We start from the raw sequence: 15,826 nt of genomic DNA, 5'->3' as shown, positions 1-15,826 counted from the left end.
TCTATTGTTTAAGCCAAAAACAAAAACAAACAAACAAGACAAAGATGTAGAAAATACAACCCCAAACTTTACTATTAGATTCAACAGACATAATGTTACATTTCCGCAAATAGGTTCAGAACAAACATAACCTGGAAAAAGAAAAGAATTACAGAAAGTATACATGTTGTTTATTGAAAATGTGGTTATAGGTAGTTAATTGCTATTGTATTTGTGACTTTTTTTTGTTGTTCTGCAGTTATTAGTAAACAAAAAGTAATCAGTTAAGTAGTGACTCTCTATATTGAATGCCTATGGGTGCACTTTGAATGAATATCAGGTACGTCGACATTTAAAGTTTTGTTTTTGTTTTTTTTTAAAGATTTTATTTTTTTCCATTTTCTCCCCAAAGCCCCCCGGTACACAGTTGTATATTCTTCATTGTGGGTCCTTCTAGTTGTGGCATGTGGCATGCTGCCTCAGCATGGCTTGATGAGCAGTGCCATGTCTGCGCCCAGGATTCAAACCAACGAAACACTGGGCTGCCTGCAGTGGAGCACGCGAACTGTGAATTTAACCCCTCAGCCACAGGGCCAGCCCCAACATTTAAAGTTTTTAATGTGACAAATGAGCTTGGTTCCTAATGTTAAATAATCTATTTCTAGATTGGATTGATGACAATGCTGCTTGCAAGGGATAATGTATATCTAAAGAGTTTCTATGTGTTTCCTTAATAACTCTAATAGGAAAACCAGTCTTACTGAGGTATGTTGATGAGAATGGCAGAAAAGAGTTTAAAGCAACCTCAACAACTTCACGATGTTCATTTTTAACTTTTATCCAAAATAAAGCAAGTGTTGCTGTATTTTCAAAATGTATCTCAACATCAGTAAGTAGGTCTAATTATTTATCCAGTAAAATTATAGTTAGATTTAAATTCATCCTTTGATATAGGAAATGGATTCCAGATCCATGATTTCCTATGGATGGATCTTCTTTTTGATAGATATTAAAATTCAAAACATTCTACCAAATTCGTAAGGTATTGGTACAATATCAAGATCATTACTTACTCTGTTGATAATTATTCGTAAAGTATTGGGCTGTTTTTCTCTTTCTCAGTATTACCATTTATTAGGACTTGATGACCTAAATGCCTGCCATGATTAAGAGGTAGATTCTGGAGTCAGGCTGCCTGGGTTAAAATCCCACTTCGGCCACTTACTACCTATATATCCTTGAGAAGATTATGTGTCTTCCTGGTACTCAGTTTCCTCATTAATCACATGCCTTCGACATCAGGCAAAGTGAAGAGAACATATCTGCCAGAGTTGCCATGAGGACTACATGAGATAAAATAGATAAAACTCTTATAACAGTGCCCATCACGCTGTAAAAGCTTGGGAGAGGTATGCTGTTGTGTTGTTACTGTTGTTGTTGTTGTCGTTGTTTTGAGAATCTCTCGATTTTGCAGCAAACAGCTCTGCATTGGAGCGCCTACTACAATAACCCTGAGCACGTGAAGCTGCTTATCAAGCATGATTCCAACATCGGGATTCCTGATGTCGAAGGCAAGATCCCACTTCACTGGGCAGCCAACCACAAAGATCCGAGTGCTGTTCACACAGTGCGATGCATTCTGGTGAGTACAACAGTGCTGCTAGACCTGGATGGCTTTTCCAAGAGAGTTTTTTCTTGTGAAATATCTAATATTCTTGAAAGCATATATATGATGCACAAGCAAATTATGAGGCAAAACAATACAACAGACCTGTGAACCCATCCCGAAGAAATAGAACATTTTAATACTGCTATTAAAACCACATAGAAGTTTCTGATGTGCCAGTTTCCAAATGCATTCTCTCCCCCGCCATGCTCCTTCCTGCCCGCTCAGCTACTTTCCTGAATTTATGCTTATCATTCCCTGACGTTGTTTTATACTTGCTTTTATTAAATGGGGAATAGATATAAGTGAATATTTGTAAATTACATGTAGGATACACAGAATAAGGAAACGACAAATACTCATGCACTCATCACTGGGTTGAAGAAAAAGTACATCTCCGTTGCCTTTGAAGTCTGGTGGGTACCTCGCACTACCATTCTGTTCTCTCCTTTTTCAGAGGCAACAACTGTCCTCAATTTTGAGTTTATCATCCCACTGATTTTCATTATTGTTTTACTACATATATTCATATCCCTAAACAATATGTTTTTTAGTTTTTAATGTTTTTTAAATTTTATATGCATGGAATCATATTGTATATATTCTTTTGCAACATGCTTTTCTTGCTCAACAATTATGCTGGTGATTTTAACTATATTGCTGTGTGTAGCTGTAATATATTAATTTTTACTGCTATATAGTATTCCATTTTATTAATAAGCCAGACATTATTCATTCTATTATTGACAGACATTTGGAACTGTTTCCAGTTTTTCACTATTTACAAACAGTACTGCTTTGAATTTTTTTTTTTTTTTTACAACATCTAGGGTATATATCTAACCAGTTGTTGCAAGTGTATAGAAATGCAATTGGTGTTTTTGTTCATTGATTATATGTCTAACCAACTTGCTATGCTTTCTTATTCATTTTGAATCTTTATTAGTAGATTCTTTGAAGTTTTCTAATCACTCTTTTCCAAATTACAACTTACATGCTGCAGTAGTCTAATATTTAATCCTATTTACTTGTAACATACAAATTATATTTTAAAAGATATTATTTTGTATATACAATGATTATCTACTTCTACTTGCATGTTAAGTAATTTCTTTGCTCTGCACTTCTTCTTGACTCTCAAATTTTCCTTCTAGAGTTATCTCACTTCCTGAAATACAGTTCTTAGAACTTCCTTTAGTGTAGATCTATTGGTGGTAAACTCTCTCTTTTGTAAATGGTGAGAACGTCTGCATTTCTACCTTGCTCTTAAACATATAGTTTTCCTGTCTACACAGTTCTAGGTAGTTACACTTTTCAACTCGTTCAGGCTATTATTTTGCTGCTTTCTGCCGTTTGTTGTTCCTCCTGAGGAGTCTGTTATGGGTCTAATTGTCATTCCTTTATAGATGATTTATCTTTTTGCTCAGGTTACATCCTTCTGTGTATGGCATGCTGTACTTTTACCGCAGTCTGTCTTTTCTTTTTCCTGTGTGGTATACCTTTTGATTATTGCATCTCAGCTCTGAAAAATATATAGCCATTATCTCTTTAAATATTGCCTCTCTTTCATTCTCTCTACTCTTGCCTTTAGGATCTCCAATTGTACATATTTTAGACCTTGTCATTTTATTCTCCGTGTCTCTTCTCTTTTACATTTCTTCATCTTGTCTCTGTCTGCCACCTTCTGGGTAATTACATCAAATCTGTCTCCCAGTTTACAAAATCTTTCTTCAGCTCAGTCTAATCATTTGTTTACCCTATACATTGAATCTTCAATCCTAGTGATTATATTTTCACTTCTAAAAGTTCTATTTGGTTCTTTTTCACATCTGTCTGGTCATTTTGATAGTTTTTGTTCCTTGCTTTATTTCATTTTTTATTTTCTTACATGTTTCATAGATAGTTACTTTATATTCTTTATGTGTTCATTCCAATATCTGAAGTCCTTGGAGCATAGTTGTCACTCATAGTATTTTATTTCCTCATAGACTTGGCTTTTTTTCCCTTGTAAATGCATCTTGGTCCTTGGGAGACTCAAGGGCCTAAAATACCATTGTGATAATATTCTACTTCTTTTTTTGAAGTGTTTATAATAACTTTCACATTCCTTTTTTTGTAAAGTAGGCTGACTGCACAGGCAGCTCTAAATCTGGGATGGCCCTTCAGAGAGTTCTCAAACTGGGGCAGGAGGGCTTAGCTTTGGATCTGACCCAGTCTGAGAAGGGACATGACCTTGGGTGAGGTAACTCTCTTTAGCTGAAGCAGTTCCAGAAGAGGCCAGCGATTGAGGGTCATCTGCTGGCAGCACTCCCAGCAGCTGGCGAGACGAGTCCTTTAGTCTTGAAGGGGGACCTAGGCAGTACATCATAATATCTGCTGCAAAGATCCCATAGAAAAATTAATAAATGTTATGAACTGTCAGTTTATAGAGAAATAAAACCAAATAGCCAATAAATATGATTTTAAAAAAATCTCCACCTCATTTTAAAAGGAATATAAATTAAAACATCGTGAAATGCTTTTCATACCTATAAGGGAAAAAATGTAGTAAACTTGATGATACCGAGTGGTTAATTTGTTCCACCATTTGGGGAAATAAAAACCTTTACACATTGTCATGGATGTATTAATTGGCACAACCATTTGGAAGACAGCTTGAAAATACTCAGTTGAAGATACAGATATCCTTCAACCCAGCAATTCCCCTTCTAGATGTCTAGGCTGGAGAAAAATCTCACACGTGTGCCCCAAGGGGACATGTAGAGGAAGCATGTTGACTGCCGCATAATTGTTAATAGTGGGAAAAATTGTAAATAACCTAAATATCCCTCAGTCGGAGAATGGGTAACTAAACTGTGGTTTAATAAATGAACTAAGATCAACATAAATACCTAAAAGTATAGTGTTGAAAGAAAAAATTGCCAAAGGATATGCATAGTATAATGCATAAGTGTAAATATTGAAAATACACATACAAAATTTATGTATTGTTTACGGACGCATACATATGTAGCAAAAGAACAAAACATATAACTCTAGCTAAATCCATCACAGATATAAAAGTACATTAGGCAAAATTTGATACCTATTTAACCTACATAGTCAGTACATGGTATTTATTATGTCTTTTCTGTACTTTTTATAGTTAAATATGAAAATAAACTTTTAAATATTTAAACCGTATACTTTTTCTGAATTTTATCGCTTTGTACTGAGAGAATATAAAAGTTTAGAAAACTGCTCACTTAATACTTATGTCAGATGCGACTTATTGAGGATTCTATGTGTGTCTGAAATCTCTGGTTCCTTAATAATAGGATGCTGCTCCAACGGAGTCTTTACTGAACTGGCAAGACTACGAGGGACGAACACCTCTTCATTTTGCAGTCGCCGATGGGAATGTGACGGTGGTTGATGTCTTGACCTCGTACGAGAGCTGCAACATAACATCTTATGATAACTTATTTCGAACCCCACTTCACTGGGCAGCTCTGCTGGGTGAGTTGACTGTGAATCCAAGGACCAGCCGTAGGGGAACCGCAGGAATGTAGGAAACCTTCTGCCCACTCTCCCTCGTCAGCTCCCACCTCCTATTTAATTATTTTAATTCTTAATTGATATGACATTTTATACCTAAATCCCCCTATTATATGCATAAACTTTAGTCATATAAATGTATTCTCTGTTATATATTAGTTTTAATTTCAGCATCACGTTTTAAATTTAATTTCTATCCACATTCATGATGAAAAAAGAAATACACATTCATTGACAAATGTAAATGTAAAATAATCCTCTTCATATTCGACGCCTTTATTTTTGGGGAGGAGGACTTTAATTTTATATTTGTGCTAATACCATGATATTTGATATTTTTCTTCATATTTTCCTGATATACCTTTTACTTAAGCTTTTCAGGGATCACTTTTTTAGATGAGAGATTATATATATGTGTTGGTGTCTGATTTTGCGGGGAGCAATCTGAGAGTCTTTCTCTTGTAGTGAAGGAGTTTTACCCATTAATAGTCATTGTTAAAAGATTTATAATTGTGTCTTTTTTCTGCTCTTTGAGTATTATTAGTGTTTTGGATTTTATCTTAATTCTTTTTCCTGTTTCCTTTGTTTTCTGCCTTTTGGTGTATGGACTAGATTTGTTGCTATTTGGTTTTGAATTGCCTAATATTTTAGGAGGATTTTTAGGTTCCATTAGTGATTACTTTTAAATCAGTCAAAAGCTTTTTTAAGCCTGAGTCAGAGTCAAGGGCAAAACTGCATCTATTGGTTCTCACCTATTTAAAATGAAGAGTTTAGCACACTTTTACTTATCACTCTATGGATGTTTGTTAATATAATCTGAGGTTTTCCCTGCTTATTATTGTGGTCTTAGTTTTTAAATTATACATCTTCTCTTTTGCAAATGACTTTTACATTTGCATTCAGTTTTATCATCAGGTTTATAATTATTATTTAGAGTTCATCTCATTGTACAGTTTCATCCCTGTTCTTTTTCCTCTGCCTTCTGGGAGGACTTTTCAAATTTGTCTCCACATTACTAAATTGACTTTTGTTCCATAAGTGCTGCTTTCTTTCTGCCTCTTATAGACTGTATTTTAGTTTGCATTTTGCTTTCCTTCTCTCATCCATGTTTCTTTTTATCTCAGCTTATTTCCTTGTCACCTTCTTCCATTCCCTTTTCATTTCAGTGTATCTTCTTCTTAGGATATTGTCTTTCTGCCTCACAGAGCCCATCTCTTTGTGCTAAGCCGAGATGCCAAACTGTTCCTGAAATTTTCCTCTGGATCCTTCTCTAGATCCTTTTCCAAGGCATGCACTTCATCTTTCTGATGCTGTTCCTTTTCCTCTGTCCTAGAGTGTGTCATATAACCTTTACTGAATTTTTCTCTTTATCCTTCAAACAAGATGAGATACGTTTAGACTGACGATGGGGCGTAGATTGCCTTTGATCCTACTTTTGTCCCTTTGTTTTATGGAGAACTCCATCTCAACCTCAGCTGGAGAGCAGGTGGATGAGCACAGCTCCCACTCAAATGCCTTTTTTCTGCCCAGCTTTCATGCAGCATATCCTTCCTCTGCTAATGTGGCATCTTCATTGCCTGGTTTCCTGGTGTGCTGAAGCAATAGAATGTATTAAATCCAGGTTTCCTAAATATGCTATTACCAAATTTGTTCATTCTTTGATTCTTTCTACATTTCCTCACTTGTGGAGACCACATCCTCCAGAAGGCACTGCCAGGTATTTCCTCCACCACGTCCTCATCATTTCTGCCCACTTGTTTTCTGGGACTTGAAATCACTGCCTAGATGTTAAAAAATTAGGGGATGGAGGTTAAAGAGGATGGATAGGAGGCTGCAGAGATTACGAGACATTGTGTTATAGTCTGTCCTGAATAGCAGAAGAGAACAGCTGTGCAGTTCTGATTGGTTGTGCAATGGAACCTGGAGACTGGGGACACTGATGGCTGAGAGAGGCTGGCTTCTAACACACCTTCCCACCTTTTTTACAGGCAGTTTTTATAAAGTGAAGCCAGGGGATGCAATGAGCTGATACCAATATCATTTTTTCTCAGTCTGGCAATTATAGTTAATGTCATTTCCTTCCTGACTGAAGCATTAAGTTCCCAGTGTTGTAAGTTTTGCCTGGGTTCTACATCATCATAGTGTTTTAGTGAGAAGTTAGAAAGACTGCACTGAGGGCGGCTACTCAGAAACATTCTGAATGCTGTATTACGTGCTAGTGATGTTTCTTACTCCTTTCCTTTAACTAGATTATGAATTAATTAACACCCTTTGTATGTGACAACTACCTGGTCTGCTTTCAGGCCATGCGCAGATTGTCCATCTCCTTTTAGAAAGAAATAAGTCTGGAACCATCCCATCTGACAGCCAAGGAGCCACGCCCTTGCACTATGCAGCTCAGAGTAACTTTGCTGTAAGTAAAACATGATGGTTGTCTTTTTTGTTAATTGAATTCTTATTTTGATATAATTGTAAATTCATATGCAGTTGTAAGAAATAAAACAGCAAGATCCCATGTCTGCTTCACCCGATTTACCCCAATGGCAACATCTTGCAAAAGTATAACACAATGTCATAAAGAGGAAATTGACATTGATACACTCCACTGATCGTATTCCAATTCCATCACTTTTACATGTACTCATTTGTGGGTGTTTGTGCAGCAATTGTCTCTTAACAATTGGTTATACTGTTAACTCTGTGATGCAAGTGATAGTCTGAGTTTCTATAAATTTGGTAGTCACATGTGAAGTTTTATGTAGTTTTTATTTTAACTGTTCAGTATAACATTTTGCTTTCCTGTAAGTGTGCTTCACCTTTTTGTTACCTTTAGAGCACCAAGGACAACTTAGTGTTCAGCAATCTGTAACTGTCCTGAAGGCAGTGTGGTAAGGCTTTGGAACTAGACAAACCTTGGCTGGAATCCTGACTATGCTATTTGCTAGCTGTGTGACCCTGCACAAGTTTTTCAACCTCTCTGAGTCTTAGTTTCTTCATATGTAATATGAAGATAATTATACCTTTTCTTTCAGGATTGTTGTAAGATTAGAGAAAATTTATAAGTGCCTAGTGTAGTCCTTGGTGTAGAGCAGCTACTCAAGAAAGAGAATGCCTTCTTATTACTGCTAGTGCTAATAATGATGTGTGTTATGCATCTGAGAAAGCAAAAATGTGAATTATTGATATTTCCAAAGATATTGAATATTATTAAGAGCTCTTCCCTTACTGCCCTTTATAGTTTACAAAGCACTTTCTCATCCCTTCTGTCACTCAGTCTGGCCAGCAACATGACAGTGTCTAGGCTACTTCAGCTTCCTGAGTGTGAGTGGCCACCAAGAACCAGAGACTCATCCAGAGAGGCCCATGTCAAAGCAGCCACAGTTGGTTTTGTTGCCTTCTACGTGGGTGTGTGTGGCGAACCTCTTGTTTCATTAAATTATAGGAATGCTTTCATCAGCACAGTATAATTCCATCTGCCTTACCTCCCCAAATGCACCATTGAACACACTGAATACTCAGATGGCTAAAATATCTTATTTTCCCACCCTTCTTTCTCTCTGCTACCCAGACCAACTATAGCCATAGTCCCTCCTTCCTGGCATTACTAAAAATTTATTCTATTTATCACCTAGAGTTTTGGCAAACCATTGTCTTCTATTATCTCCAAAGATCTCAGAAAAATACACAGTAGTATTTTAAGGAGGGGTTATTTCTTACTACAAATAGAGAAGAAATTCAATTGGCCCTGTCTAGTCAATCTATGGAAATCAGAACTCAATCCACAGTTCAACACAAGCCTATGAGAGGACGTGCTATACCTATTTACAGATGAAGAAAACAAGTTCCAAGAGATTAAATGACTTGCCCAAAATCTTGAACCCAAGTCTTAGACTCCAAATTTAACATATGTACAGATACCAGTAATTAAGTAACTGCCAAAGGGAGTAAGAAAGAATGGTAGAATATTATGGATGTGTATTCACAGAAATACTTGCTTTGGATAAACTGCCAATTCCAGAGATGATTTTTTAATAATTATGCAAATTTTCTAAACTCAATTTCAAGCCCTTTGATCTCCTTGGACTCTATAACTCATGAAAGTTCTCTTTTTTAAAAACATCATTTCTTTTTTCAAATCTACTCAATCAACATGCACACTAGGTCCTAGGAGCACTAAGCTATAATACCTCAGGAGCTCAACGACTAGTTCCAAGACTAGGAAGTGGTATGTGAGGCAGTGGAAAGATGGCTGGGCTTTAGCCCTGGGTTCTATTCCTGTAGCTGCCACCAATGTTTGTATGAGCTTGAACCTAGATTTCTTCATCTGTAAAATGAGGGGCTGGATTAGATGAGCCATTGAATTTCCTCCAGCTTTAAAGTATTGAGCATCAACATTTTATACATTTTGGCCAACTCGCAGTCTCCAGAAATTTTTATTCTCAAATGTTTTACTTCCATTCAAGCAAAAGTTTCTATGATCTTTCTAACAGTTTGTAAGCATGTGAGTTTTGAGGAAAGAGGCAATTTTAAATGTTACAATATTAATCCCCATTAAAATTGTCAAGCACTATTATAATTATCAAAGGTCCTAATTTTTGTATGATCCCATAGAGGAAGGAGCTTGAATATAGGAATTGCTGAATAAACGTGTGTTTAAATGAATTGAACACTGCATTTCTCAGTAACCACCCATCATTATTCAATAAATGCATTAGCTATTTTTTTAAATTATAGTAACAAAACACACAGCGAGAGAATATGGTAATCTTCTCTGTAGGCATGCCTGAATATATGCATCTCTCCGTGTAAAATGTCCAAGAAAACCTGTGTTTTAGTATTGGTCATAACACTGAATACTTGAATCTTTTAACTATCACTTCATCTCTCTAACAGTGACCTATGAACTTTCCAAACTTTTGTTGAGGATGATCATTCTCAATTATGAGGATGTTGAATGTGTGGGTTAGGTTATTTTTTCTGAAGTGCTATGAAAACCAAAACTAATATATAAGGACAGAGGATTGTTACTTTCAATGGAAATTGTAATTTTGTTATTCATAAAAAGATAATTTCATCTGATTCAAAAGCAGGGAAAAAATACTTTGCTTCTTAGTGGAAGTCACATATAACAGTGGCTTTGTTACCATAAAAAAAAAATGCTACTCTCTTGTCTCAAATTTTTAAATGAACTTTCTTACAGGAAACAGTTAAAGTGTTTTTAAAACATCCGTCAGTGAAAGATGATTCAGACCTCGAAGGAAGAACATCCTTTATGTGGGCTGCTGGGAAAGGCAGTGACAATGTCCTTAGGACTATGCTGAGTTTAAAATCTGACATTGATATTAACATGGCAGACAAATATGGAGGCACAGGTAAGAACTGGTAGGCATCTTCAGTTTGCTTTCCTTCAGGCTCCAAAGTGTAGCTGGTGCTATAAAACTTATACAATAGTACCTTGAAATCATTGTTCCTAATCTAATACTGTTTGACTTTCATCTTCACTTTTTAAATTTAGGTTGTCAGGATATCGTGCCAAAGGATGTATTATGGCTAAAATCAGCCTATGTCTCTACTAGGCGAATGGTGGCATTTGGTTTACAACCCTGGTTACTCCTTAGACATGATATGGGAACTCTTCTGACCATTTATATAAAAAAGTATAAACCTATATCTTAAAACTATGCATATTTAGTGGTTATTAATTATATTTTTAAAAATTTGGAATTATATTTTAAGGAATGGACACAGCTAAGTGTGTTCTCACCAGTCTCATTTAATATGTTCTTTTCTCATATTTGAGTAGCATCACCTCATCCTAAATCTCCTGGTTTAGAGATAACCTCCCATGACTCTAGAAGCTTCAAAGCTTCCAGTCAGCTTTGCATCAAAGCTCTTCCTAGATGCTTCTTTTAATCTCTTTCTCCTATGAGAGAGCGCTTTAACTGTGTGTTGGTTAATAAGAGAGGTACAAGGTCTTAGCATTCATTGTCAACTTCGAGGTCTCTTCCTGTGTATTGTATCCTCATTGCAAGTCAGAAAAAGAAAGAAAAATCACACAACAGCATGTTAAACACTAAACAATAAAAACAGCTACAAGCTTCTTATGTCTTCTTATTTGTAGAAACATGCTAGAACCATTTGCATCTTCAAGTTGTCCTGGATAAGATGTTTCTTGGCCGCCAAAACTATTGATGTAGTACTGGGGGGAGGGGGAGGGGAGTTGCTACACCTTATAATCCGCCCCATACCTAGACTACCACAACTTCTAAATTATTTTTTGAAAGAATTTTTAGGTAATATCAATTTTGATAAAGACTTTAACTCTCAAAAATATTGCTTTATCAAAGCCTCACAGTAGACTTCAGTTTCTTGAGGGGTAGAGTGTAGACACACAGGACACTGAGTTTATAAATGGTCTGGACACTTAATTTTTGTCAGACTTCCATTAGTATGCAGGCTTTCACTTTATTGCTGGCCTTGCTTTTCCTTTAACTTTTTCATGTATTTTAATAAAGTGTACCCGAGGACACTTGCATCCTTTTGACCAGAAGTGTCTTTCTAATGTGCACAATGATTGGCGTTCAGACATAAATTCTTCTCAGATTCATTAATTCTCTGGGCTCTTCCTCTTAAGAGGGTTTTATTATGTCAGAGCTGCCTTCCTGACATTTCTCATTTATGAAAGTGAGATCCTCTCCATCATCCCTCCACAGGGTGGTTTTCTCTTCCCATTAAAAAAGAGTTCTTATCAACAGCAGTATATGGACATTATTTAGATTTGATTCAAATAAGTAAACTATAAAAAAATTATAAAGCCATCAGGAAAATATGAATCCTATCTGGGCATTTGATCTTATAGAGTTTTTGTTAGTATTTTTTAGGTATGATAAGGGGACTATCCTTTCTCCGCTTTGCTGGAGCTGGGGCCCTGTAAACCACAACTCCCTTTGCCAGCAGGCGCCGTGTCAGAATCGGCACGTAGAGGGCAGTAGAGGGCCCCTGGAAAGCTGGAAGAGGAACAAGGGACTACGTCTTCCTGTTTGCCTATTACTATTCTTGTTTTTGTTTCCTGTCCCTGTCAGCATTACCCTAGTAAATCTTCTTCAACAAGCAGCGAGTTTGTTCCAATGACAACAGTTAACTTCACTTTACAATTTTTCCGACACTTACGGAACCAGCCTCAGAGCACCCTCCTCAGAGACCCGGCACCAGCCAAGCAGAGACCCTCCTCGCAGGTTGAGTTTCAGCTTGGCAGAGCTCCTCTTCTAACATTTTAAGTTTTAATAATTCCTTCCTCTTCTTTTTGTTCCATCAGTCCTCGAATTGCTAGCTGTTTTCTGTGTTTCCTATCTCTTAGTGTTGCCTTTTTGGTTTTCAGTTCTTCAATACATAGCTAATAATTCTTTATATTGAATTCTCTCTGTTGAAGTGTCTGGCATGGTTTCTGTCTCCTGATTGGACCCTGACTTATAGATACAGTGGTTGTGTTTTAAAAAAGAATCTTGGTCTTTCAGACATACTTACTAAAATATTTACAGATGAAATATTTGTGACTGTAGCATGACTCTAGAATTTTCTTCAAAACAATCAGAAGTGGGGTGAATGGATAGTGGGATAGTGGTTGGGTGAAACAAGATTCACCATGTATTGATAATTGTTGAAGCTGAGTGATGGCTATATTGAGTTCACTGGACTATTGTCTTTACTTTTGAATGTGTTTGAAATTTTCTATAACATAAAGTTAAGTTAAAAAAAAATTTTTTTCAGAGCTCCTATGTAAACTTGTGTCACTTTTGCAAAGAGAGGGCAACAATAGCTAAGTTTAAAGTTATTTTAAAGTAAATGCAAATAGTCAGAAATGGGGACTTTCCTTTAATAAGATCATTAATTCTATCTTTTGCTTAAGTGAAATTTTTTCTGGTTTTTTAAAATTTAACATTGATATTTATCTGAAGAGCATCTATTGCATGCTGATGCCACATCACAGAATTGCAGAATTGCAGAATTAGAAAGTACCTTAAAATTAAATCTTGCCCAGGGTTACTCAGCCGTGTCCTTCAGAACAACAGGTTTCAACAGAGGTACCTGAAGTGTTGCTGAGGGGGTGGATGTTTAAGTGCAAAACACTCCACCCCTATTCCAGTCAGAACCACTCAGCTCTTATCTGTTTTATAAAATTTCATTTGGGAGGAAAAAAAGCATTCTTATCCTTTTAAAAATGTGAAAATCCCTGACTATCACAGATATACATGCTTTAATCGACCTTATAACATTCTCACCAGCGGTCTTTCAGCCTCTGGTTGAACAGCTCCAGTATAGGGAACTCACTGCTTCCATCTTAACCTAACTCTTAGAATGTTCTTTACGTTGAGCCAAAATTTGTCAACCTGAATATTCCACTCTGTGCTCTCTTCCACATGACAGAACTTCCGATATTTGAAGTCTCTCATACCCATCTGAATCTTTTCTGGGCCAGACTCACATTCAGCCATTTAGGTCAGGGTTCTAGCACTTGAGTATATCTAAGAATTACTAGGGGTGTTTGTTTAAATGCAGATTCACAGACTATACAGAGATCCTATTTCAAATCCTGTCAGCAAGTCCTGTTGACTCCGTCTCCAAAACATATTCTAAACCTTTCTCCTTCTCCATCCCCGCCATGCTTTCTTACCCAGCCGACTGCAGTAGCATTAACTGGTCGCTCTGCTTGTGTTCTAATCTACCATGCATTCTCCTCAGAAGAGCTCCTGAGATCTGCTTAAAGTGTAAATCACATCATGTCCCCCGCTGTTTGAAGCCCGTCAGTGTCTGCCATCACTCTGACCTGGATGACCCTTTATGATCAGACCCCTTCTACCTTTCTGACTTACCTCACTCTCACTCATGTGCCGCAGCTTCCTTGCTTTCCTTAAACAAATAGGTTCATGCCCGTCCTTGCACAAACCGTTCCCTTTGCCCAAACTACTCTCTTCCCACATCTCTACATTGCTGTCTTTTTTATGATTCAGGTCTCAATTCAAATGTCAGCTTCTTAGCAAAGCTTTCCCTAATCACCAATCACAAGGAGTCCCCTGTCACTCTACATATCAAAGTACCTTTTATTGCTTTAATTATACCGCCCATCACTAGCTTATACTTTCTTGTTTGTTGACTCAGTTGTTTGTTAGTTTCCCCGTCCTAGAATGTAACCTTACCTCTTTTGTTTCCTGCTGAATTTTCAGTATTACCTTAGTACCCAGCCTGTGGTAGGTTCTCAACAAATCCCCAGTAATCTGCATTTTTATAGGCATCTGAGGTTTGGTCCACAGATCACGCTTTATGAAACACTGTTCTAGGCGTTGTAGATCCATAATACTTAGAAAGAACTGGCCCAGGCCTTCTAGATGGTTATCCTGGCAAAGTGAAACCTGAAGAATGATGGCATAAGTCAAGCACTAGCGTCGAGTAACACAGGCGGAGTCAGCGTAACATGAAACTCACATATAGTCAAAATTACTCTTTTGAACCCCTGAGGAGGGCGCCACAGAAGAGACCACATTCCATCTCAGGTTTTTCTCCAACGTTGAAACGAATTGCTGTTTCTTAAATGGGCCCTGAGCAAACAGCTGGCTTGTGTTTGGAACCATGTTGTATGAAACATGCTCTCAATGCTGTGAGATACGAGTACTCTCAGTACCACGCGGGTGCACAGACCAATCACGGGAATGGCACGAGTTACTGAAGGAACAGTAGACCGAGGTCTCACAGCGCACGACTCCTCGGGGGCATATGCTTATTCAGTGAGCTAGTGGCAGGACTGCCTGCTTCTTTTAAATCATTTCTCTTTGTCATTTTTTGTTCTCTTGCTCGCTGAGAAAGATGAAAAGATAATAAGCTGGTAACTGAGAAGAGAACATTTCAGACCAACAGGATGGAAAGGAAGGAAACAGTGAGATGAGAAATGTACAAAGAAAGGGAAAAGTGTGAGTAATACATTTAAATAGAAAGGAAGATAGAAATCTCTAAAAGTGAAAATAGAGTAGAGGATCCTTAGGATTAAATTGCACTTAGCCAAAATAATGGAGAAATCAAAAAAAGAAAAAGATACATGGTTGGAATAATAAAAAGGTAGAGTTCCTGAAAGAGTTCTTCACTTTCCTTTGCTCCTCTTTAGCTTTACATGCTGCTGCTCTCTCTGGTCATGTCAGCACCGTGAAGTTATTATTGGAAAATAGTGCTCAAGTAGATGCCACTGATGTCATGAAACACACTCCACTTTTCCGAGCCTGTGAGATGGGACACAAAGATGTGATTCAGACGCTTATTAAAGGTTAGTTATTCAGAGTGCTCCTAGTCTAAAGGTACAAACTTCCGGTTACAAAATAAATGTCACAGGGATGTAATGTACAGCATCGTGCCAATAGTTAATAATACCGTATTGCATATTTGAAAGTTGTAAGGTCTTAAAAGTCCTCATCATAAGAAAAGAAAATTTCGGGGACCGGCCCCGTGGCCGAGTGGTTAAGTTCACGTGCTCCACTTTGGCGGCTCAGGGTTTCACCGGTTCAGATCCTGGGTGCAGACATGGCACCGCTCATCAGGCCATGCTGAGGCAGCATCCCACACGCCACAACTAGAAGGACCCACAGCTGAAATATACAACTA

General features: G+C 37.3%; 1 protein-coding gene across 2 annotated transcripts in view; it reads left to right on the top strand.

Moving 5' to 3' along the window:
• The window catches only part of INVS (inversin), a 142,435-nt gene that overhangs the window by 76,217 nt on the left and 50,392 nt on the right, over positions 1-15,826 (top strand). For both annotated transcript variants that reach the window (XM_014842223.3, XM_070519127.1), the window contains 5 exons: positions 1,454-1,621; positions 4,963-5,143; positions 7,486-7,595; positions 10,383-10,554; positions 15,336-15,491. In XM_014842223.3, coding sequence (XP_014697709.1) covers positions 1,454-1,621; positions 4,963-5,143; positions 7,486-7,595; positions 10,383-10,554; positions 15,336-15,491 — 787 coding nt within the window. The remainder of the gene's footprint in view (positions 1-1,453; positions 1,622-4,962; positions 5,144-7,485; positions 7,596-10,382; positions 10,555-15,335; positions 15,492-15,826) is intronic.

The sequence above is a fragment of the Equus asinus genome, chromosome 10 (assembly GCF_041296235.1).
Source record: "Equus asinus isolate D_3611 breed Donkey chromosome 10, EquAss-T2T_v2, whole genome shotgun sequence".
Lineage (NCBI taxonomy): Eukaryota > Metazoa > Chordata > Mammalia > Perissodactyla > Equidae > Equus > Equus asinus.
Note: the sequence above shows the minus strand (reverse complement) of the source record. Positions and strands in the feature narration are given on the sequence as shown.